The sequence below is a fragment of the Temnothorax curvispinosus genome, unplaced genomic scaffold (genome assembly GCF_003070985.1).
Source record: "Temnothorax curvispinosus isolate PA1 unplaced genomic scaffold, ASM307098v1 QBEX01013831.1, whole genome shotgun sequence".
Classification (NCBI taxonomy): Eukaryota; Metazoa; Arthropoda; class Insecta; order Hymenoptera; family Formicidae; genus Temnothorax; species Temnothorax curvispinosus.
This window is the reverse complement of record NW_020223611.1, coordinates 64,530-89,891: the sequence shown is the minus strand read 5'-3', so window position 1 is coordinate 89,891 and position 25,362 is coordinate 64,530. Positions and strand designations below refer to the sequence as shown.

General features: G+C 36.7%; 2 protein-coding genes and 1 long non-coding RNA gene across 7 annotated transcripts in view; 2 read left to right on the top strand and 1 right to left on the bottom strand.

Moving 5' to 3' along the window:
- The first annotated feature begins 25 nt into the window (after positions 1–25).
- LOC112464036 lies at positions 26–2,940 on the top strand. 3 transcript variants are annotated; one of them, XR_003041867.1, is made up of 5 exons: positions 26–543; positions 1,257–1,422; positions 1,833–2,035; positions 2,119–2,587; positions 2,793–2,939. It is a non-coding gene; the product is annotated as an uncharacterized LOC112464036 (long non-coding RNA). The 3 variants fall into 3 exon arrangements; XR_003041868.1 differs by having other exon boundaries at positions 26–490; positions 2,119–2,940; XR_003041866.1 differs by having other exon boundaries at positions 2,119–2,940.
- A 1,014-nt stretch (positions 2,941–3,954) lies between these two features.
- On the top strand, positions 3,955–12,140 carry LOC112464034 (protein MON2 homolog). 3 transcript variants are annotated; one of them, XM_025030803.1, is made up of 15 exons: positions 3,955–4,702; positions 5,080–5,211; positions 5,311–5,493; positions 5,596–5,832; positions 5,926–6,051; positions 6,159–6,356; positions 6,432–6,678; positions 6,902–7,052; positions 7,139–7,381; positions 7,463–7,749; positions 7,828–10,159; positions 10,266–10,450; positions 10,539–10,782; positions 10,912–10,994; positions 11,073–12,140. In XM_025030803.1, exons 1-15 carry the CDS (start codon positions 4,565–4,567, stop codon positions 11,240–11,242), a joined length of 4,956 nt encoding a protein of 1,651 aa, XP_024886571.1. In that variant the 5' UTR covers positions 3,955–4,564; the 3' UTR covers positions 11,243–12,140. The 3 variants fall into 3 exon arrangements, with proteins under 3 accessions (XP_024886571.1, XP_024886572.1, XP_024886570.1); XM_025030804.1 differs by having other exon boundaries at positions 6,899–7,052; positions 10,918–10,994; XM_025030802.1 differs by having other exon boundaries at positions 6,899–7,052.
- Positions 12,141–17,123: 4,983 nt separating this feature from the next.
- LOC112464037 overlaps positions 17,124–25,362 on the bottom strand; it is a 28,192-nt gene continuing 19,953 nt past the window's right edge. The window contains exons 2-6 of the mRNA XM_025030807.1: positions 24,098–24,398; positions 23,866–23,910; positions 20,733–21,031; positions 19,741–19,959; positions 17,124–19,301 (exon numbers count right to left, since the gene is read on the bottom strand). Of these exons, the coding sequence (XP_024886575.1) occupies positions 19,263–19,301; positions 19,741–19,959; positions 20,733–21,031; positions 23,866–23,910; positions 24,098–24,395 (900 nt within the window). The 5' untranslated portion in view covers positions 24,396–24,398 and the 3' untranslated portion in view covers positions 17,124–19,262. The remainder of the gene's footprint in view (positions 19,302–19,740; positions 19,960–20,732; positions 21,032–23,865; positions 23,911–24,097; positions 24,399–25,362) is intronic.

Sequence of the window (25,362 nt, the reverse complement as noted above, 5' to 3'; positions counted from 1 at the left end):
AGAGATGCGAGTGTGGCTGTGAATGCGAAGATATTCATCATTTAAGGAGGCTCTTACCCGGCTGCTCTAATCAATGTAGCAACCGAAAAATTATCATTAATAATTGGTTATAAAATTATCGGAAAATTAAATAAAAAAATAAATGATGATTTTTACATAGTGTAAGAGTAAGTTATATGTTCTATTAGTGTAAATATTAAAATTTATACAATAAGTCAGTTGACTACGTCAGTGCTAAAGAGCAGAATAATAACATGCGCGTGTTACAACGTCGTCTGTAGCAGTCTGCAGCTAAAGTGAGGTGTAGCCGTGTAGCATTGTAGCGATTGATGCGATAAAGAGATGGAGCCAAAAGAAAGATATAACGTGAGAATGTTGAGAGGGAAAATGAAAGGAAAATTCTCGAAAATAAAGGTTGCAATATGTCAATGCGCGAGAGAATAATTATGCCGCTACCATACAGCGCAGAGAAAAGACATGTGCAAGTGAGGTTAGAAACTTCGCGCGATTTTGACACTCGGAAGATCATTCGCCTAACCTGTCGTACGTCATATTAAAACTACAATATCTTTTATAACTCATCGTCAACACCAAGTTTTCTTCTTATCATTAGAAAGATTATTATTTTAACTACAATTCCTTAGTTTTTTGTTTACCTGGCTCGCAAACTTGCCAAGAAAATACATCACTTCCGATAAAAATTTTAGTGTTTACCATATGCCCTGTGTTAAAAATGCGAATTTCAATACTGATATTTTTTAAATTTTTATCGTCAACTTATGCTAAAGTTTTGGGCATCGGTTCGTTGTGGTTCACTTTACAACATAATTTAATTTCATAAAGATCTGTCGTTTTATGATCGAGGTAAGAGCCTCCTTAATGTTGAGGTGTTGTAAATACGACGAGCGAATAAGAGCCACTTTGGACCTTGAACTGAGAGAGGCCGGTTTTACCGAAGAAATCGACATTTACCGTCTCATACAAACAAAAAACTGGGACATTTTGTATAAGATTTTCAAATTTGTCAGATCTACGGGCAAAGTTATATAACACTAGATACAAATAATTTTTTCAGTAGTATATAGTTTTTAATTATTCAGTCTTATGGATTAAGTGATTTAGTGTTAGAGCCACAAAATCTTTTAGGTTTAGATTATATGTGCCAATTTCCATGAGTGAATAAGGCACCTAACCGTCCTCACCCGAGGACACCATAGAAAAAACCCCCATTATAAATACGTATGTTTTATTTACAGAAAAAAAAAAATATGACGGATTGCAGTGCGGATTATTGTACGAACTCATCAAGCAAAGGCTTCCAAATGTGTAGATTTCCCACAAGAAGAGAAAAGAAGAAAACTGTGGATCGCTAATGTTAACCGTGCAGACTGGGTTCCTGGAGTGAGTTCGACATTGTGTTCAGTAAGTATGGTACAAACATAATATATTTATTTGACTTATGTCTATTTTTACCAATATAGATTAATTTTAATCACGGTTTAATCTTTTTCTAGTTCTTAAAATTAGAGAAAGATAAAAGGTAAGTTAAGCCAAAGTCAAAGTTAATCTGCATTGGTAGAAATGGATATTAATGATAAGAAAAAGTTTTAAAATAAATTTTGCTTATTTAAAAGTTAATGTTCTTTGCATTTTTTAAAAAAGATCACTATAAGTATTAATTACTACTTATCATTTTTACTATTAACTATTACTTATTATTTTTAAGGACTAAATAGAATTAACAAAAGTAACAAAGTTTTAATACACAAAAATAATCTATATTTTATTGTTATTTCTTATTTTTCTAATTAAATTGCTCAATTTTTTTTCAGATTCATTTCTCAGATGAGATGTGGGAAAAAACACGGGGAGGTAAACGCCGCTTGAAATCTACAGCAGTTCCAACTATTTTTGGTGATCGTCTGATACCAGTAAATACATCTGAAGAAGATGATAAATCAAGGAATATTCCTGCTCATGAAAATTTTAATGAAACATCCGCAAGAGGCACAGGAAGAAATACCCGTAAATAATGGTAAGATCTTATTACATTACAGTAGTACATTTATTAGTGGTAATATAAAAATAATTAAACTGATCTGTTCCAATTTGAAACAGGTAAAAACGTGGATTATTCCCGCGGAATTTGATCACGCCGAGGCGGAGTCGAGGCACTTGATTTACGAAGCGGACACCGATGCGGATCACAAGCTGACGAAGAACGAGATTTTGGAGAAATACGACATCTTTGTCGGATCTCAGGCGACGGACTTCGGAGAGGCATTAGCGAGGCACGATGAGTTTTAACGAGGTGCAATCTCATAAGAAAAAGAAATTACTAACGAACAAATTACTTATAATACTTAAAGCTATTTAAGATCTAGTTTATCTACGAAAAAGAATATTTATCTACTTGCGCGCCTTAATAAATAGATGTGTTATATATCAGTGGGTATTCACATAATTGATACAGTAGATAGAAGGAATGCATGAAATGCTATAACTGCCAAAAATTGTGACTGAAGGATATAATATCGAAGTGTGTGCCTGTAAATCTAAAAACAACTCTATGCCCTGCAACTCAACAGTAAGAAATACACATTCACTGTTAATTATTCCTGTAGCTACAGTCGTTTCGCTGTTTATGTATAAAATTTTTGAAATTCCCTGACACTTTCGGCTTATTCTATTTCTTCGATATGAATAATTGTACAAATTATGTATATTTGATATTTATTACAATTTATGTGTGCAACTATTAATCAAGCGTATATCTTTTTACAATTTTGTAGAACGCGCAATATGTATTTAAATTACATACAGAGACCATTGCAGTAAATCATGTAATATATAATGCAATTAAATAAATAAATACTCATGTATATGAAAATATGAGGAGAGAAAAAGATAATATAAACTCTGAAATAACAATAACATATATAGGTACGTAACAAAATTGACTAATTGTAAGAATAATTCAATGTTATATTCAATTCAAAATATAATATGTTTCTTCAGAAGAGAAATATTTCATCATTTCACATATTCAAAGAATGTTCGACCTTAATATATACATATTATTACGTATGGAAGTATTACAAATTAGAATTTCGTACATCATCTTACATTTCAAAGGAAAAAAAAAGTTCATTAACGAAGGATACGATAAAGTTACGTATGGCATTCTAGTTGCGTAGAAAATTAGGACTTATTCGCACATCTGAAGCAACGAATAAATTGTAATGTCTTTCTTGCCGTGATTGGCATCATATACTGATTTGATAACTTCCTTGTCAATATTTGGAAACATTTCTGCGATCTGCAGAAATGTTGTTAAATGTTGTTATCATCACTTGTTTTGACAGTTTGTGTATCAATAGGTTAAGTTATTACTATAATGTAATAGGAATTGTACAATTAAGCTAAATAACACGCGCGTAGCGCGCGTCGATCATGTCTAATTATATAAAATATACACATTTGCATCGAAACACGTTTGAATTTTGCCGCTGAACATACCACTTCCGGTTTTGAGACAAATGGCGACGGTTAGTCCAATCCCTTCCTGGGGCCGTATTCTGTTCCGCTAAAATCCGCTTACCGACAATTGTCGGTGTCGTTGCGCAGCTTTTACACGATATGAAAAACCTGCGCAACGACACTTATCGAACCGACAGTTGTCGGTAGGCAGGAACGGAATACGGGCCCAGGGCCCGTCGATAAGTGTCGTTGCGCAGGTTTTTCATATCGTGTAAAGCTGCGCAACGACACCGACAATTGTCGGTAAGGCCCGGTCTACAATGGATGTCGGAAGTCGGAGTCGTAAGAAATTGACCAATCACAGTTCATTATTCTTCGACCGCAAGGAGAATAATAGATTGTGATTGGTCAATTTCTTACGACTCCGACTTACGACATCCATTGTAGACCGGGCCTAAGCGGATTTTAGCGGAACAGAATATGGCTGCGTTCGGAAACGTCACCCGAGTGCACACGAGTATACTCCCTTCTCTTTCTATCTCAGCGAGTTAGAAGGAGAAGGGAGTATACCCGTGTATACCCAGGTGACGTTTCTGAACGCAGCCCTGGAGGATCCCTGGAGGATCCCTAGCGGTGACAGCTGACAGCGCAGCAGCGCCGCGCGGCTGCATATGTGCCTACGTGGTCTCCGGAGTTTATGTCAATCGTGTCAAGTCAAGTTTGGTCAAGTTGTATGTCGATCGTGCAATCGCGGCCAAGAGGCTCATGCCCTAGTCGTAGTCACTAGCCAGTTGTAGCTGCGTGAATCTTGAGTACACGAACGAGAATCGTTGGACACGTGCGACTTACGAGCGTCCGCAGCAGCCTGTCTAATGTAATCGACGGCGACTGGACGAAAGGGGTGATTTCGATGGACCGCCTGTCCGCTATCATTATCGTCACCGACGATCGACGTGACGAAGCATACCAATTCGATCATCGTTCGACGGCTGAACACCGTGGCGCTTAGCCTCTCGGTAGTGAGTCGTCATGCTCCCGGTTTCAGAGACCGTGCCAATTTAGGGAGACTCGAGTAACAGTGGCGATGTCAGCGATGGCGAACACCGCTGCCGCCGCCGTCGGCGGCAACCCGGAGAACGCCTCCAAGTTCTTGGAGGCCCTGCAGTCGGACCTCAAGGTACTCGCCTCAGAAACCAAGAAGAAGTACCCGCAAATCAAGGAAGTACGTAGCCACGTAGCCATGAGACTGTCATGTGTCTTATCTTAAATCAGTTGGACCTTGAAACCAAAAGTTTAGTTTCGGTCTTGATTTGGTTTCTCATTGAAGTTTAAACTAAAACTTGAAACTTAAAGATCTATAACAATCTATATATATTCTTCATATAGAATATTAGTATATTCTATGTGGAGTTGTATATTGTAAGTTTAGAAGCTGACAGAGGTGTGTGTATGTGTATTCGAGTTATATTGAAAGATATAGAATGTAATAGCTTATGCTATTGTTTATTATAGTAACAATAATGAATTAAAATAATTTATACTGAAGATAGCATATTGCTGCTTGAACATAGTAGCTGTCATGGCTTGTATCTGTTACAGTCATGCGAGGAAGGAATCGCTAAGTTGAGAACAGCCTCAAGTAACCCAGGGACACCAATATATTATATTGTAAATCAAATACTTTATCCTCTAGTTCAAGGGTGTGAGAGTAAAGACATAAAAATCATCAAGGTATCAGAGAAGCTATACTTTATATCTTTAATTTAAAAAAATTAGATCTTATATATCTTATATATTAATGTTATTATACAAGTTTTTACTGTTTTCCAGTTTTGCCTGGGCATGATGCAGAGGTTAATAACGCAGCAAGCGGTAGATCAGAAAGGTGCTCGATATATTACCGATACTTTGTGGTTGTTGATGGAATCAGGTACGGAGGAAGTTAAAGTTTTGCAGACTGTAACGCTGTTGCTTACAAGTAATGCCGTGGTGCATGGAGATACCTTGGCGAGAGTAAGGATCCATTTATGTATCCTTTTATCTCTTTTTATCAATATCTTTTTATCTCTGTTCAATAACATCCTTGATATTTTATTTAAAATTATGTCTTTTCAGAACTTGGTGCTTTGTTTTCGGTTACATTTTACAAAAGACTGTACAACGATAAACACAGCTGGTGCTACTGTAAGGCAATTAGTGTCTTTGGTGTTTGAAAGAGTAGTTGCCGAGGATGAGCTGAATCCTGATCAGCCAGAGTCTGATGAGGTGAATTTAGAGGAACTAAAAATTCCAACAAATCAAGCGCCTAAAGGTCTCGGCCCTTGCGCTGCAGATGCATATTTGATGTTTCAGGTGTTTTTTTATTTACGTAATGCTTATGTAATTATGTAAATCTATACATAGAATATAATATTATGGTTTATTATTTTGTGTATTTGATTTTAGGATCTAATACAATTGGTGAATGCCGATCAACCATACTGGCTAATAGGCATTACTGAAATGACTAGAACTTTCGGTTTGGAACTGCTAGAATCGGTTTTAACAAACTTTTCATCGGTCTTTTTTAAGGTAAAGATCTGAGAGATTTGTATTTTTAAGAGATAGGAAAATTATTTTAACAAGATCTTTCATATAGTTATGTAAGATTATATATTATAAAAATATAATTTTTTTAGCACTCAGAGTTTAGCTTCTTACTGAAGGAGAGAGTGTGTGCACTTGTGATAAAACTGTTTTCGCCTAACATCAAGTATCGTAATTCAGTACCAGCATCTTTGCAACAAGCTACACCTTTAGATAAACCTTACTTTCCTATTAGTATGAGGCTGTTGCGAGTTGTATCGATTTTGATACAGAAATATCATTCTTTATTGGTAAATATTTCTGAATCTACACATAATGATGTATTTATTGTAAGCATAAGTTAAAGTCACATTCCGATGCTTTAGGTGACAGAATGTGAAATATTCTTATCCTTAATCGTGAAGTTTCTGGATCCTGACAAACCTACCTGGCAAAGAGCTTTAGCGTTGGAAGTTTTGCACAAAATGACAGTTCAAGCAGATTTGCTGACAAACTTCTGTGAATGTTATGACTTGAAGCCACACGCTACAAATATTTTTCAAGATATTGTTAATAGCTTAGGCGCATATGTACATAGCCTCTTTGTAAATCCACAAATGATGAGTCAGACAGGTACAGATGTATTACATCACCGCGATAAACGGCTGAAAATTAACACGGCGCGAGACACTACTATGTTTCTTGATAATATTATTTGCTGTATTTTTAATAGTTCCGTTTATTTCAAAGTCTTTTTGCATGCATAATGTTCAATCCTCCACATTTTTATTACTATTCGAAGTATGTGTATATTCTTCTGGGATGCTATATGACAATTCTTTGTTTTTAACAGCAGCAAGTACAACTATGCCTCAAAACACAGGTTCACCATTATTCACAGGAATGCCTATCGGGCCTGGCGTATCGCCTCAACCCGGTTTTTATTCACGCGGTATTTGGTTACCAGTAGTGGCAACATTTACAAGTGGACAAGCTAAGCCAACTTAGTAAGGCAATTTATGATGATATTACATTTTCTTGATAACGATGACAGCATTAAAGATTGATGATAACGCACAGTTATCTTTCACAGCTTGGAAATGTTGGATAAAGTCGAACCGCCGCAAATACCGATCGGTTATGGAATCAGTATAGCTTATGCATGCTTGTTAGACATTATAAGATCGATCGCATTGGCTATAAATGGGTCGAAAGATGATAATGGCGAAACTCAGATTTATCAGCCCAGCGAATCCGAACGAAAACTTCATGTACAATTGATAAACTCTAGTTGGTGCGGTTTATTGGCAGCTCTCAGCCCATTAATAGATGCCAGGTAGCAGTCTTGCATAAATTATTACTATTTTATATAATATGCGAAAAATATGAGGGTACAAATGCATCTGTAAATTTGCAGCACGGACGAATCGGCAACAGAAAATGTTTTAAAAGCAATTCAAACCTTCGCGTCTCTTTGTGGTCAATTGGACTTGCAAGCACCACGCGATGCCTTTATTACTGCGATATGTAAAGCATCTCTACCGCCTAATTACGCCTTGACTGTACTGTACAATGCACCTCAAGGCATACCAACCGCGAGGCAGCAGGACTCGATTCAATACAACTTGACAATGGGTGAACCCGATTATAGGCAACAAGTAGTGGCCGTTGGCACGCCACTACCAACGGCATCGTTACCAATTGGTAGGATAATAATTCGCTTATGCGATCAGTTATGTACATCTCGCTATTATTCGATTAAATCACATTAATTACATTCAGGTGCTCATCAAGGTCCCGTCATGTTGACCGCAAAAAATCTGCAATGCATGCGTGCGCTGTTGTCGTTGGCCCATTGTCACGGTAGCATACTCGGTAGCGCATGGCACTTGGTACTTACTACTCTTCAACATCTCGTTTGGATACTTGGTCTGAAACCTTCTACCGGCGGATCGTTGAAAGCTGGAAGAACCGCAGCTGATCCGAACGCCGTGTTGACGAACGCGGTTATGGCGGATTTACCTGTACTCAGCGCTATGCTCAGTAGATTATTCGAGAGTAGTCAGCATCTTGATGATGTCGCTCTACATCATTTGATAGATGCCCTGTGCAAACTGAGCCACGAGGCTATGGAGCTGGCGTATTCTAATCGTGAACCTTCCCTGTTTGCCGTTGCTAAACTTTTAGAAACAGGCCTAGTCAACTTACCACGTGTGGAAGTACTTTGGAGACCATTAACAAACCATTTATTAGAAGTTTGTCAACATCCGCACATTCGTATGAGAGAATGGGGCGTGGAAGCGATTACGTATCTCGTCAAGATGGCTCTTCAGCATAAATACCCGCAGCCACTTCGCGACAATCAGAAATTGCAAACGCTATTGCTAGGGCCATTGTCCGAGTTATCGTCCGTGCGTCACGGAGACGTTAGACAGCGACAGCTAGAATGTGTTTTGCAAGTGCTTCACGGTGCTGGGGAGACACTGTATCATGGCTGGCCTTTAGTGCTCGGTATTATAGGAGCGGTTTCCGATCATCATGGGGAGACTTTAGTACGCATAGCTTTCCAATGTTTACAGTTAGTTGTAACTGACTTTCTACCGGTAATGCCTTGGCGATGTCTTCCGCTGTGCGTCGATACAGCTGCTAAATTTGGATCGCAGACACAAGAACTGAACATCTCGCTCACAGCTGTCGGTCTAATGTGGAACATAAGCGACTATTTCTATCAGAACCAAGAAAAATTGTGCGTTTGCTTGCGCGGGGATTCGTCATCAGTATTCCCCGACTTTCCTGGTACAACGAACATGCCACCATTCGATAAACTCTGGATGTGTCTCTACGCAAGACTGGGAGATCTATGCGTCGATTCGCGACCGGCTGTACGCAAATCGGCAAGTCAAACCCTATTCTCCACCATATCCGCACACGGTAGTCTCTTGCATCAACCGACGTGGCAGGCTGTGCTCTGGCAAGTATTGTTTCCACTGCTAGATAAAGTGAGAAGCTTGTCGAACTCAGCTAGCAGCGAAAAGGTCGACACAAGTGGAAACATACTTATTCATCATAGCAGAAATACAGCGCAAAAGCAATGGGCAGAAACGCAGGTTTTAACGTTAAGTGGCGTAGCCAGGGTATTTAATACGAAACGTCAATTGTTGCAAATGTTGGGGGACTTTCCCCGAGCATGGTCATTGCTTCTCGAATTCATCGAGAATTCGGCGCTCAGTAAAAACAACGAGGTATCGTTAGCGGCACTGAAATCATTCCAAGAGATCCTCTTTCAGCCGAAGGGAAGCGACAGTATTGAGGTGATTCAGTCGAACGACTCGGAAGGCTTATGGACGGTAACGTGGCGCGTGTGGCTCAATATTGGAATGGAGAGCACCGCGCCTCCGCAGGAAGGCGACACGGAGCCTTACGTGCCGTCCCAGGCATTCCTAACTGCGCTGATGCATATATTCCCAGGTGTTTTTCAGCACATTAGGAACAGGTTCACCGGACCCGATCTGCAAAAATTATGTATCGTCCTGAAGAATGCGGTGGCCGTTCCGGTGCACGGCGAATCAACGCCGTACATCTTGCCGTCGGTGCCCGACGTAGTTCTCACTCACTTGCAAGACGAGGTGCTGCATTCTACGGAGCTCCTGCAAAAGGAAGCGTTAAACGGCCCGGAGAATTTGCGCATGATGATCGTACTGATATTCCTTCAGTTGCTGAGCTTCTCAAAGCTGGCGTGCGAAGCCCCGACCTACGGTAAAATACCCACGAAGCACATCTCCCAGGTCAGGGGTGCGTCCGCTGACTGGGTCACGATGAATTACGTTCCGTTTGGCGAGAAAGCTCTGTCGATGGTCGTGAGCCTGTACCAGAAGACTGCGCACGAGATGGCCGTGATCGACGGTCAGGTGTTGAAGCATATCGTGGAAGCGCTGCACGTGCCACTAGCCATGAAATACGCGTGCCCATCCGCGACCACGTGGAAACTGGCCGTGACTAGTCTCTTAGCCGTCCTGCACACCGGGCTGCCGCTTGCCAGAAAATATCCCGAGCAGTTCCAGAGCATGTGGCTCGAGCTCGCGAGCACGCTAGACGATTTCTTGTTCCCTAAAAGGTAAACTGTCACCTCTCTGATGAATCTATGAGGTCTCTGACGGATTCTTTATCTTATTTACTTCGAAAGCATGGTAAGAAGTGGAATTTTGCTCGGTCAATTGCAGTGTACTGAATGTAGAACGGGGTGTAGAGGAGATCCAGGCTGACGAGGCGGTAGATTGCCAAGTTATGGAGTTACTGAGGGACGAAGTGTTACCACATTCTCAGCACATACCTCATCAATTTATACTGAGAGTCGTTATGCTTTTAAATAAAGGTTCCATACATTCGGCTACCACAGCAAATATCGGTACGTATAATATCTAAACTCTGTTTACGAAAACTGCTCATGAATTGAATATTTTTCCAATGAAAAGGGATGCTGTTTTCTTCCACAGAGAATGGAGCTGAGACAAAGTTACGGGAAGAATTCGCGAAAACTTGCTTCGAGACTTTGTTGCAATTTTCTCTATTAGACGGACTGAACAACGACACGGAAAATAGTCCTAAAAATAGTTCGGAAAGTGACGAGGGTGGAATCGCCGGGCGTTTGGCAGTTACAGCCCTTCTGCACAGATTTCAAGAAGTTCTACGGCGATACATTGAAAGCGAGAGACGCAGTGGAAAGTGCCCTTTGCCTAGGTAATAGTACCGAAGCCTTCTGACAAACTGGAAATTTTAATTTTATTTTAGCGGATTTTTCATTTTGATGAATATTTTATATTTAAAATGCAGGTTATTTTAAGTATTTATTATAGAAACCTTTTCTAGGTACAGATTGTCGGAGATATCGTTTGTTCTGAAAGCCGTTGCCACTCTTGTAGTATCGCTCAAAAAAGCGCCTCCCAATAAAGGTGCGTTTTTATTTCCCATTTATTTTGTATGAAGTAACATCGTTATATGTACTTAATAAACGATTGTTTACATATTAGTTGAAAGATCGGTATGGGAGCAGCTGATTGGATTATACCCATGTTTAGTGGAATGCACGATCGCGACTACTTCTGGTCAAGTATCTAGGTCCCTGCGGGAAGCTCTGTTACAATATCACGATTTATTGCGGGCGCCAGTTCACAGCACGCCAACCCCGAATGGCGTTTGACCAATACATTCTTTTCTTTTCATCGAGAGCGCGGATTTGCACTAATAGTTAAAATACAGGGTGAGTAATTTGCTTGTATAACGTTCTGAACGCGTGATGAAATAAATAACGATTTTCTGATTTCGTATAGAAAAAAATGAGTTTACCGCATAATTACGCTCCAATGGTAGAACAAATATCATGTTAAGTCTTTTGTTGTAAGCGTGATTTTAGTAGTCACGAAGTAATCTTCTAGATCGCTGCAATTTATTCCGCTCATCTGTCGATATACATATTATTTTTACGACGTTGCAGTACAATAATCAAAATGCGAATAGAGTTTTGTAGATTGACGCTCTTATCATGTGAATTTTATATAAATTTGCGTAATTTTTGCCGTTTTCGACTTCGTGATCATGTCAGGGAGAATAACGAAGAAGAGATCTCTTTACGAAGATCTATTAACTAGCTAGCGCAGTAGCAATGCAAGGAATTTACATTGCAAGATTATTATACCGATTAAATTAAATTCGAGATAGTTATTAATGACAAATTAGAAAGTGTTTGAAGTACATGAAATTGTGAAAGAGAATTTATTAACTAATAAATATTCTCCAGAGAGTGTAGAAATTATGTGTTCTAATAGCGCAATCGTAGTTTGTTATTTCTATTCCGAGTATAGGACAGGAGGAAACGCTGTATATAGCGAGGAATGTACAAGTCAGCTTTTTTAATCGATGTTGTAAATATTAATATGATATATATGTACACTGAGATGCACATGCGAGGTGATTTTATAAATAACATAAGAATTTTATCATTTACTATTCTTACAAATTACGCGGCGTCGTAAATTATATTATCAAAATGTAAATATAAATCTATATGCAGATTAAATAAAGCTCTTTATGAGCAGCTATTATTTATGCGTTTCCGTTTCAGATTCCACAATATCCTTGTAAATCATAAATGTTCCTATCTTAAATACTTAGAAAAATTAAATTAAATCGAATATTAACAGGGTATATAATTGTTTTATCTGAAAAATAACATAATGTATAATGCAATATGATAAATGTCTATTGAATAATGCAAGAGTTATTAGTCTATTAGTGTAGAATTTATTTCAATTTTGTGAATCATTTAGTTGGATGTTCAAAAAGTTCTTAGAAAATAGAGTACTAAAAATTACTTTGTAAAATTCCATGCTCAGTGTTAAATTGAAGATTGCCAGAAAAAAGAAAATGTAAAATTTTATTTCTTGAGAGACATATATTTATAAATAAAATATAATCCAGAGTACACGTACGTATGAGAACGTTCATTATAATATGTAGCATACATATACAGAGTCTGTCAGCATTACGCTTTTTCTTCATATTGATTAGAGATTAAATTAAGCTTAAATGAAAGCTTCAATAATATGATATTACTGATAATTTCTAAATTACCATATGAGCAGAAAATTTGGGCTATGCAAATTTTATCATTTTTAAAATTTCGGTGGATCTTACTGCAGTAAAATTTCAAATCATTAATTAACAAGAGTATTTTGATAATTAAGATGTAAAAATCATAACAATTTTTGTTAAAATTGACTCAATTTTTATAATGTTATGAATTGGTAGACAGAAGTTGACAGAAAATGCGCAATATATCTATATATTTAAATTAGGTGGTATTGTCTATACGTGTAATAGTTGCTTTAACTAGTTCCTTTAATTTCTTTAAGTGTAATTTTTTACATGTATACACTTCGATTTACAACAATTAATTCTAGTCATCAATTTATATAACGTATTCTTAATAGCGAGAGCCAGCTTATGTAGCAATAAGCATTTAACGATTTTACATAATTGCTTAATTGGTATTTTGTATGCTGTAAAATTAAGAAAATTCAATAACGAAACAACCACGAAGTCTTTGAGGATATACTTAGATCTATAGTATTCTATACTTTAACAGAACTAAACTATTGCTTAAGGGTCGGCAGGAGACACGGTGGAGATCTCTGTCGGGTTGGCTTAGCTGCGACTCGCTGCGAGTCCGTATTTTATTTATTATAAATTTTTAAGAGCAAAAATGCAAAATCGGGCTCTGTAGCTGACTGCATTATTATATAAAGAGTATATATAAAAAAATTCACGAATCCGTAATTCGTAATAACAAGATTTCTCATAAAATAAGTTACATAGATTCGTGAATTTTTTTTTATATACTCTTTATATAATAATGCAGTCAGCTACAGAGCCCGATTTTGCATTTTTGCTCTTAAAAATTTATAATAAATAAAATACGGAATAAAGTGCAGTTTAACGTGCACTTAGTGCATAAAGTGCACCTGAGTGTACCTGAGTTTGCCTGGGTCTCCTGCCGACCCTTAATCTACAAAGTAAATTTAATGCCTGCGTTATATGACGCGTTCACGCGTAAGCATTGTCATCAATAGATATAATATAATACATTTCTCTACTTAATACACATTTTGTGTATCAACACAGTTATATACTTATTTTTTAAATTAAATTTTTGTGCATACATAAATGTCGCAATAATTTATCTAGAAAGATGCGCACACAAATAATTATGTATACATTATATCAAAATATGTAGAAAGAATAATTATAGTAGATCTCGATACATTTTTATTTATTTCAAAATATCTCACGCGTATATTATAAATAAAATACTGTCCTATTACAAAGAAGCGGGGCGCAAATTAAATCTTAAAGTTAAAAATAGCAGTATATGCTCGATAGATATGTTGAAGTGTTGGAACAAGCAAGTGATGTACATTTACCGTAAATATGTTATTCGGTTTCTTTGTTGATTTTTTTTCCTTTCTTTGCCTTAATTCTAAGAACTTTTAATATTAAATATATTTTACCGTTAATTATTGTCTGTCATTTTAACTTGAAATTTTCTATAATTATTAATAGACATAATTTATACCATTATACCATTAATATATTAAGGTTTTCTATATCAAGTACGGTGATAAAGGTATAGTCTCATTAATTTATTGTGTAGATGCACGAGAATCATGTGCATGCTAACGATATATATCTATATGTGTGTGTATATATATATGTACATATATACAGGGTAAAGCATTTAAATTGAGACACTTGGTTATCTTGAAAAGAAAATATTTAAGAAAAAATGTTTTAGGCGAAAATTGTATTGTCTAAAGGGGGAAATAATGGTAAAATCAATTTTCTTAAATGCTTTCTTTTCAAGATATTCAAGTGTCTCAATTTAAATGCCTCACTCTGTATATATACACACATATACATATACATACATATGTATAGGAGTAGTATATATGTATAAGAGCGACACTTATATATCTTAAATAATATGCAAGTCTTTCATTTCAATTACAGAATGCAACGTACTTAAGATTATATTTCTCTCTCCTGTTTTAAAATATCACTTATGATTAATTTATTGTCATTATATATTTGGCAATTTTTACTATCTAATAATAAAATATAGGTAAGCACACTGTGTGAGGTTTCAAGAGTTCAGAGAGGAAAGTATTCGAGCCGCTGCACATGCTCTTTTATATATCACTTTAATGCTGTTCCTTTTATAATGAATGAGTACATTATTAATATCCATGTTATTAGAGAAGTTACATGTGGTATCGGTATAGATAAATGCGATTGGTAACATTGTATAATAGGTTTTTCTCTTCCTCGTAGAAGGAAGATAATGGGGGGTTGACAATTACTTCAAATCGATCCATTAATATTTGTATAAATACGCTTAATATCTTTACTCTTTAATAAAGTTTGCAGCTTGCTCGAATCTTGATCTCGAGATTGTTCGACCAGTCTCTAGTTTGTAATATTAGGCACTGGGTCTCAATTAAGAACCTCAGCCTTAACGACAGTATTTTAAAACAATCTATGATATATTGTAAGTAACAGCCTTTCTTGAAGAAGCCTTTCTTGTGTGAAGTCTATCTCACGACGAACAAGATGTCGCGCGAAGAGTCAGTTCGAGAGCTCACGTGTTTGTCAATTGGATAATTTGTAATTTCTTCAATAATCGTGACATTCGTACGACAGTTGAATAAAAAATTAATTAAATTGTTTTAATTACAATAAAATCTTAATCTATATAATGATTTACGGAGTATAAAGAAACAAGAATTAAATGTTTGACTTTCAGTTCTAAAGATTTCATTCAAAAGCAATGATTTGCGAAAATTGACGAGCTTTCGGTTTAACTGTGTCAATTGTAACCGGCGAGAATAAATATGAAATATCCTATCAAAGGTATACAACTGTAATAGATCTTTATTTTGCCGAAATAAAAGATAAAAACGCCGAAATGAAAAAGGATCTTTTTGCAAGAATATTATATCTTTAGCTACATATCGGTAGCTTTTGTTACTATATGTTTTAACAATCGTATCAAATTAAGTTTTTATAAGAAATCAAATATTTATTTTAACAACGTCAATTGGATTTTATTTTTTAGAAGTTTTTAATCTCTTGTCTTAACTTGTCACTCGCTTTGCTACTCGAATTAATAACATCATTAATTAATTTCTGCTAAGACGTAATGAAATATAAATTATCTGCACATCTATTACAGCCGTGACAACGGATATAGCCATAAATATTCGCACGTAACATATCTTAATATGATAAACAATAAAAACGCTAATATCTTGTGTTGATTAGTGTTTATTAAAATTCATCAAAAATTTTAAGAGAAACTGGGGATCAAAGGGTGTATCATGTGATATGTTTGTGCATTTGTGTTCGTGTGTGTAGGTAATAATATATATGTGTACATAGATATGTAGTATTTAAATATACAAGTATAAAGTTTTCCCGGTCAGAGCGCGGGCCTTCAATTAAATATCAAATTATATGTATAATAGTTATATCTTATATCCAGCTTTTTTTCGCATTTATGTCTTTTGTATGAACTACAAAAGCTGAAAGTGATTATTACTCAGCATGAGAGCTACGGAGTAAGCCACACAAATAGTCGTCCTACGCAGTTTCAATTTTTTTAAAAATAGGATTACAAGAAACTTTTACATTTATTGTCATTAAGATGATCATTTTTTAACCCTTAATTGTTTGTTCAACATTCGTTATTACAGTGCTGCATTTCTTGCCTAGGAGATGACAAAATTGCAAATTTACTAAACATTTTAAATTTTATAGGTAAAATATTGAAAGACGTACAATTTATATTGTCCTCATTACGTTGCCCTTCTATTCTTCCATGCATTATGCATGCATGCGAACATTATTTAAACATTTAAGGGTCAAGATGTAACATTGCTTGCACGTACAACTAGCATCAATTATACCCGCAAAAAGCCTTTGTCTTATTCTCGTTTTATAAGACATCAGAAATAATCTTTTTCCTCGTTTTTTTCCTTTTTTCTTTCACTACAATTTATATAATCATGTATCCGTATTAAGAACACAGAAGTATTGTACGCACAAACCTTTTCTTAAGAATAATTATTGTCTTTTGTTTCCAATATACATCGGCACAATATAATACTCATCTTGATGGATTATCGAAGAATATACTAGAGCTTTACATTAAGTTAATGTACAATGTCAAAATTTGTTACATATAAGTCTTACTAGTTTATTGTCCAAGTACCGTTTTTTTAAAATATATTTAGAAAGAAGCGGGGATGCGATCATTTTATTTGGCACAGCTGCAAACATTTACATGCAAACATCCCCGAGAATATTTCGCCGTATTTAAATCGAGTATCGAACCATGCAACGAATATCTCTCTTTCACAATACAACGAACTAATAAAAATAAAACGCATATTTTACAAAATTAAACTAGAATAATCGTAGAATGATAAATAATATAATTTTACATTATATTTATGTAAATTATTTGAATAATAAATATTTAACGTAGAAACAATATTAACAAATCAAAATATAATACAACAACTTATTATATAATTAAACTGATCTTAGACGGAACGATTGCTATCACGTGCGCCACAGTTTTTCACTTAACAACATCAAATGTCCGATGTTCTCCAAGTGACGTTTTCTTTCCTGAATAGTATTAAAAATCTGCACGTGGAAGCTGTATAAATGATTCAGTCAATGCAACTGCGCGTTGAATCGCATTGCGTTTTCGAGTTTTTTCGCAATGTACTCGACGGGTGATTTTCTGGCGTCTACGGCATACTTTTGAAATCCGATTTAAGGTAGGCGTCTCGCTACGTGCTAGTCATGTGACTCTTTGTAGGTTTTCACGTTCAGAAATATATTTCAGGCAATTTTTGCTAAGGGAAAAATAATTTTATGAATTATGGTGTAAAATTTCATACGTGACAAAGTATATGTTACTTTTTCCAAATTATGTGATTTTTCTCATTTGACTCCGTTTTGATCAGCTGATCATGCGAGTCGTCGAGAAAGGTTATCATCTTCTTTTTGATTGAATTTTGACAATTATTGAGAAAGGGTTTCAAAACGCATGACAGGGGTGTCAATCACTATCCAATTCGGCTAAGAAAGACGAGCCCCATAACCTGCAACTACAGTGATTAGCCAGCGGCGTTGCCAAGTCTTCCCAACCTCACCTCGACCAAAAAATGTCTGCTCGATTACCGCATTTTCACTAAAATAAACTAAAAAATTAGCAGCGAAATATCTCCGGTAACCTATATATTTTATGGTTGCATCGGATTCTTCGAAATCTAATGTACAAAAAGCAATGTTTTTTTCTCACTTCATCTAATCGAAAAATACGAAAATATGTGATTGAAACCGTGATAGAGCCTTCTTTTCTGTATGAAGTAATGCAAAATTTGTGATTTTCGAGATCGATTTTCTAGAGTAAATAGTCGGTAAGGAGCCACAGAAAAAATCGACTGCAAAGCTGATCATATAATTTGATATAAAAACCGAAATCGAAAACTTTATCTAATACATGCCCTGACGAGACGACTACCTTAATATTTCAAACAAACTGCGCCTCACTTAACAAAAGATATAAAAAGATTATTATTAAAAAAAAAAAAACAAAAAAAAAACAACGGCGAATAGTTCACTTTTCTGTGAAATTAAACTTATTGAGGTATTTTATTTGAAATAACTGAACAAATTTCTATCATTTTCGACCTATACAAGCCGGATTTTAAGAGAGAGAGAGAGAGAGAGAGAGAGAGAGAGAGAGAGAGAGAGAGAGAGAGAGATTGCAATTTTAGGTTTTATACTGCAAACAAAATTCGTAGCTTTTAGGGGAAGTTTGCTTTTTCTGAGTTTCTCCGATCAAACAATTGTTGTATGTTTTAGGAAATCTACTGTAATATTCATCTTTTTTCCTCTCTGATGTTTGATACCTTACAAATTTTAAACGCGGAGAAACTTAAAATCGACGAAAACATGCCGTTTTATGTCAAATTACTCGTTTTGATGCCGTTGCGAAACATCGAACTGCACAAATATATGAAAGAAACGCATGCACATCGTCAATGATTTGACCCGATATGTAAATAAAATTTATTTCATGCATCTAATATTTAATTTCATATTTAATGCTATTTGCGTTATAGAGATATGCATGCGATATTCAGATGTATTTAGGAAATATAACTTTTTGAAGCTTTCAACTCAATAGAGATTACATTCAATCCGTTTCTGATACACATTTCCTTTCCTAGAATTCATATTTAGGATTAAAACTCTCGATGCGGAAGAGGACCGCCCTTTTCGCAACTGGATGTCGAAAGGATTTCTCGACATTGGCCGATATTGGATTGAAATTTCTGATTTGCACTTACGTATCGTTGACACAAAGATTTAAAGGTTCGCGCGAAGATACAGGTGCTACAGGTTCTTCAAAATGCGCGCGATCTTCGAGATGAGTGTCGTCGCTTATTTTCTTGCAGTCGCAGCTTCGGTGATGACAGCTGCAACCGGCTGCAGCTGCGTCGTCGGTTACAGAGCAGTCACAAACACTAGTATGCACGCGGCAGTTTTCGGATTTGCATCGTTTCCTCGCAACAGTTCGCAGCATACTAAGGTAACATGTATTCTCGCGAAAGAGGTCCGCTCCTCTGCGAAAAAGAAAATGTACACGATCTCAGGTTGTGAAGGCGATAAATTTGTAAAATAATGCGATATAACAACGTTTTAATTTAAGAATCTATACAGCATGTATGCCCAAAATCGGGACATAAGATGTCTTAAAGACATCTTTAAGACATCATTAAGACGTCTTATGTTCCGATTTTGGACATGGTGGGGACGAAACATAGAAGTCGTAAATGCGAAATCAAATATTACGCGCGATCTACAGGATTTAAGTATGTTAGAACTCGAGAAGAGGAAGAGAGAATTTGGAAAGAAGTGATTACACACACAATGAAACTTAATTGAATCTATAGATTAGAGATTACTGCAACGTCGGATTTGGGAAAAGTTAGAAGAAGGAGTGGTGGAGAAACTTTGAGAAAGTTTCTTATATAAATTTTACGTAGAGGTAAAAGAACTTACCGACCACGCTTGACCAATGTTAGGCGCGTTGTTATAACGCCCGCGTTGATTGTAATCGTAATTGACTTTTGGTGTCATTTCTAGAAGTGTGGATTGGAGTGATGGGTTGGAGAATTGCTTTCGCGATTGTTGTTTCAGATGTTGCTCTTCGTTTATTTGATCTTTACCCTCTCTGAAAGCGGCGGCTTTCGCTATCATCTCTTCGGCTAAATGTTGCTCCTGAAGCACATATCATTTAACCGATATTTGCATATATATATATAGTGTATTAAGAATAAATATAAGAATGAATTGGTCAGAAATAAATATTTTTTTGATAACACGACCTGATAATATAATGCAACTCATATAAGATATATAATATTATTGAATCTTCTCTTTATGGATATAGTGATATCGTTTCTACGAAAAATCTTTCGAGATAATTAACATACCAGTCATTTTACAAAGTATACTCTTTAAAAGTTGAAGTGTGAAATATCACTCAAAACGAGTGAAATGCAAGTGTAACGAAAAGTGAAAATTGAGCCTGTGTACTTCGAGTGATTCGCCACTCTAAGAAAGAATAAAATTGTGCTCTATAAGTTGGAGTGAAATCGCACTCCATTTGAGTAAAAGGGCACTTTTTTCGCGTGCAGTAGATCAGTGTCCGTAGGAGTGAATTATGTCACTCTACAATTTTGAGTGAAAAATTTCACTCTTTTAGTTTTTCAGTCGATCTTTAGTGAATCGTGATTTACTATAGCTTTAGAGACTTTTAGAGTGAGATTGTATCACTCCGGTAGAGTAGCCGCTCTAAAAATTTGAGTGAAAAATTTACTCCTACCTCATGAGTGCTCGTATTTACTCAAATTAGAGTGACAACCCTCTCTTCTGGAGTGACTATCGTAATCACTCTATGAGATTTAGAGAGCAGCAAATTAAACACAAATTTTTATGATGATAAGTGTCCAAGAAGCATTAAAAGAAAACTCAATTAAGGTGACACTGACCTGTAATTCACGTGCTCTCTCAGCCTGGAGGAGATTTTTGAGCGTTTCGAAACTACCGGCTTGAGGAACTTGCGGCGAGATACCGCCGACGCGGAAGCTAGTGCGACGATTGTTCGGCGTGTACGGGCCTGTGTTCACGGTCCCGAAATGTCGCGAGAGGTTCTCGATGATCTTCATACGCGCAGGCGACATCCGCATCGCGTTTCGCAATCTGTTTCCTGCCGGGGCCTTGTGCACCATCCTTCCGTAAATCGGTGCACCTCCGGCGGCCCGGTTACGCGGTCGTCCGGCGTGTCTCCCTGCGAATTATCATTATACATATAATTCTTCACTTTCTGCCTATCGGCCCTCTTTGCATCAGTCTCTTTTCTGCAAATGCCATTTTGCGCGACGCAAAAAACTGTCCCCCTCATTGCGTGAAAATCAATAACGCCGCGAGAGCGAAGAATCCATAGCGAAGAAAGCCATAAACTGTTCGACAGATACATGCAAGAAGCATTTTTAATTTTATTTAATTAAGCTTTGTTATGATGCGAGTCTTGCCGAGTAGAAAAGCTTTCTAAGGAAACGTATTCTTTTATGCCGGAATATTTATCTATTATCTGGGATCTCATGAATATTAATTGAAAATTATCTGAGGCAAATGGAATTGTTTTGCTCTTTTGTTTGGTTTTCAGAAAGAGACAGGGACCTTGTTAAATCACCGGTTAATTAATGTTCGCAGAATTGGTTCCTACAGGAAAGAAAGTTGACGTTTCTCTCTCAAAACAAATTAGTTGAAAACTATTTTAAATTAACGGCACACGTTTTCGGAACAACAGTCGTACGCGACATAACATATCACGATCGTGATTGAAATCATTGTGAACTACGTGCGTTCGCCGCGTGGGTGGAAATGAGTGATGTCAGGTCAAGAAGCCCGTGTATTGCGGGCTTCGACGGATGAAAGGGGTTTTGAAAAGGACGCTGACGTTTCGCGTGGGCGAAAAGGTGTCACGAATTTCGTAGTTGGTGGCATCGGGGCGTACATCTCTTGTGTGTAAATTAGATGTTAATCGAGCTTGAGCTCTGTTTTCGCGTTTGTGTAAACGCAGTGAGTTAATTACCTGCTAAACTAATAATTCACGGTATGGTGATTGTGAAATATACATATATGATTGAACAACCGTCGATATTTAAATACGATACTTCTCGAGCTTAAATATACTCAACTAGATAGTAAAAATTCAGATTCCAAATGTTGCTCCGTCAAATGAATATTATAGAAATGTAAATGAAATCATTGTATATATTCAACAGAAGAATACCCATTATTAAATAAACATATTTAAAACACATAAAATAATTTAAAAAATTTTATTAAAGCCTTAAAAAAATGTGATAAACAAGTAATAAATAATAAGCCAAAGCTTTTCTAACAAAATATGCCATTCAATAACAAAGCGCCTTTATGCCTTGACCGGCGCTACAAGACGTTACTTTGAGCATCAGGTGACACGATCATGATTTTCATTTTTTTATTCCAAAACTATATTTTTTAAAAATCTAGGAAAATTATATGTTAAAATCGATACTAGTACAATGTTTTTGCAAAAAAAATTAAAGGTGTCACTCTAAAGAAACACAACAAAAAAATTGTTTAAAAAACTCAAAAAATTTTTTCAGCTCTATTATTTGTTCAAAAATTACAAAATATTTTCTTTTAAACATCATTATTGATACCTACAACATATATTTTTTTCATAAAAATTGATCGAGCCGTTTTCGAGAAAAAAATTTTTTGTTTCTTTTTCTTTCTTCCTCCATAACTCCTTCAAAAATATAATTTCAAAGTCAATATTTGCAGGAGTTCAAGGTACATGGGTACTAACTTACGACGCCAATATCAACTTTATACTTGCGGGGGCAATTTTTACATGCTTATCCCCTATGCCCTTTCCTAGATATATTTTAGTAAAATTAATCAAACATATTTTATATTTTAATGTAATAGATATTAATATTTTTTATTATGGTAGATATTTCAGAATAGCTCGCATAAAATTCTTGGTGGTACATGTTGTCTCACAACTACCGTAACTTCAGGGTAAATTTTAAGAGAAAATTCTCTCCGTGCATTTTAAGATTTACATGTAAAAAATAAAGATATTCTTTAAATAAAAATATTCTTTCTTTCCTGTGAAGTATAGTTAGCATTCAAGCAAGATTCTTTCGCAGAACAGAATTGAAATGCACACAGTGATGTTAATATTCATCATAAAATCCCATTTTTTTAATACCAAGATATTGTTAAATGTACTTAACAGACATACATACATAACAAAAAATTCATACTCTTATTAATTTACAACTTTTTACAACTCCCCTTTTATCTAATGTTTACTCCTGTCAAGATTTTGTGGTCCCTTAGGAGTCGTTGCTGAAATTAAATAAGTTTGTTATTTATCTTTGCATTTTAACTATGATTGAAAAGACCAATTTTTTGATTTAACTAAAAATCGCACAGAGGAGGAATTAAATAATTCGAGCGCGATGTGTGTTAATTGCGCGTTTGCTTTGCACGAGGGCAATCGGATTTAGACGCGGTCAAAGCGCCTACGAATCGAGCCTGCGATGCTATTCGCGCTTCAAAGCGATAGGTAACCAACATTCCCCCGATAATTAGCCTGAATCGTAGCGTACACTCGTTAGCGTAAGTGCCTGACGCATATATACGTGGGCGCGCTTGACCCACATGTGCGTCGCGTATTTGCAAGATGGTATTGCCAGCCTGCCTGGGTGCAGGTTTGCGCTGTAACTCTAGTGGGCTACGATGCACCACTCGATGCATAAAATCGATAAAACGCACGCGTTTCTTCCCTTACATCCGCCCGTTTCACCCCCTCCCCCTCCCCCTTCCCAACTACACGGCGCTTTTTTTATGTCGAGAAAGATACATCGATTCGCGCAAGATTTGCGTCTTAATTATTACTGTCAATAGCGTATGTATTTTCATCAAGTCGAGCCCGACAAACAAGCGATCTTACGAGGAATAATACTTAATTACCTTTGAAATCGTTTTGTACGCAATTTTACATTCAACAAGCGACACATACACATAAAAATTGAAAAATTATACAAAAAATTTGCTTACCTTCCAACTCTTCTCGCAATTTCAATCGTGTAGGAGCGACAATATCTGCGCAAAGCCAATCAATTTTTTTTTTATTTTTGCAAATTTTTTATCTTACGTTTAAAGAAATCATCTCTATATCATTTTCTATATTCTGTCCCCGGACGGCAAAGGCGAATCTCCGAATTTTTAGAAAGATCTCGCCTAAGTTTCGTCGCGGCTTCGTGTAACGAAGCAAACGTAAGGCTCTTACCTCGCGTGTATCCTCTGGATAATTTAATGCGATCGGGAAACACTGCGGTACGCGGCCATATATTGGGATTGAACGAGTACATGGGATATCCGTTGGTGGTTTTAGCGGCTCTGCTCTGCCTCTTCGTGTACCTCCACATGGCGCGCAGCTCGTCGCACGACGGCTCGGTCAGGTCCAATCGTTTGTCGCCGATGTCGCCGTTACTTCCCGCCTGCGGATCGATGTATCGCAAACCCGCGACAAACGACCCGCTCGTGTACGTCAAGACGAAGGCGATGCACACGGCCGCGGAGCGCATTTTCTGAAATCAGAACGATGAAGACAAAATGATCGTAGATTGTCGCGGCGGTGATAAGCGCAAGGTGTATTGTCGTAGGAAACCTCCACTCTTCAAAGAGTTGCATGCTTGCTTCCGTTTCTTTGATTCCAAAGATTTTCTTACGGCATATGATTAACGAGGAAAATTAATAAAGATAACATAATTTTTTTATCTAAGATGAAGGTGAATTTATTTTGTATTTTTTTTACCTAGATAAGATAAAGATGATTCTATTTCTTGATCTGGATGACCATCTAGATAATTTTATGGTAAATCTTCAGAATAGGGCCTTTTCCGAATTTTGATGTTTTCTTGCGGTTTTCTTGGTAAAAACCTTTGTTGTGACTCCGACAGTGATAATCAATCGGGGGAGCCCGAAAAATATGCACCCTACCTATTTTTTTACCTATTTTTACTTTATTTTTGATAAATGTCTAGATTAAGGGCGACCTTACCGATTTCATTGACCTTGATATATGTTGTCAAGTTCATGACCCCGAGTGACCTTCAGAAGGTTTTAGCCGTCGCTCGTTATTCGTTAAAAAGTTATTAACAAAAAAAGTTTGGAAAATACGTAGGTTAGATGACGCGCTTGAAAAGTATTTAACTGTTTAAAGCGTGTCATCTAACTCATGTGGCATCTCGCATATTAACTTTCCACGCATGAAAAGTTCACGCATACACTTTCCACGCGAACCGAGGTTCACGCACACCCCCCTTGCTTTTGGGGGAGGTGCGGTAGCCCCGAAATAGTTCACGCATACTCTTTTCACGCGAACCGAGGTTCACGCACACCCCCCCCCGTGCTTTCAGGGGAGGTGCGGTAGCCCCGAAATAGTTCACGCATACACTTTTCACGCGAACCGAGGTTCACGCACACCCCCCCTGCTTTCGGGCCGGTGAACCTCGGTTCGCGTGAAAAGTGTATGCGTGAACTATTTCGGGG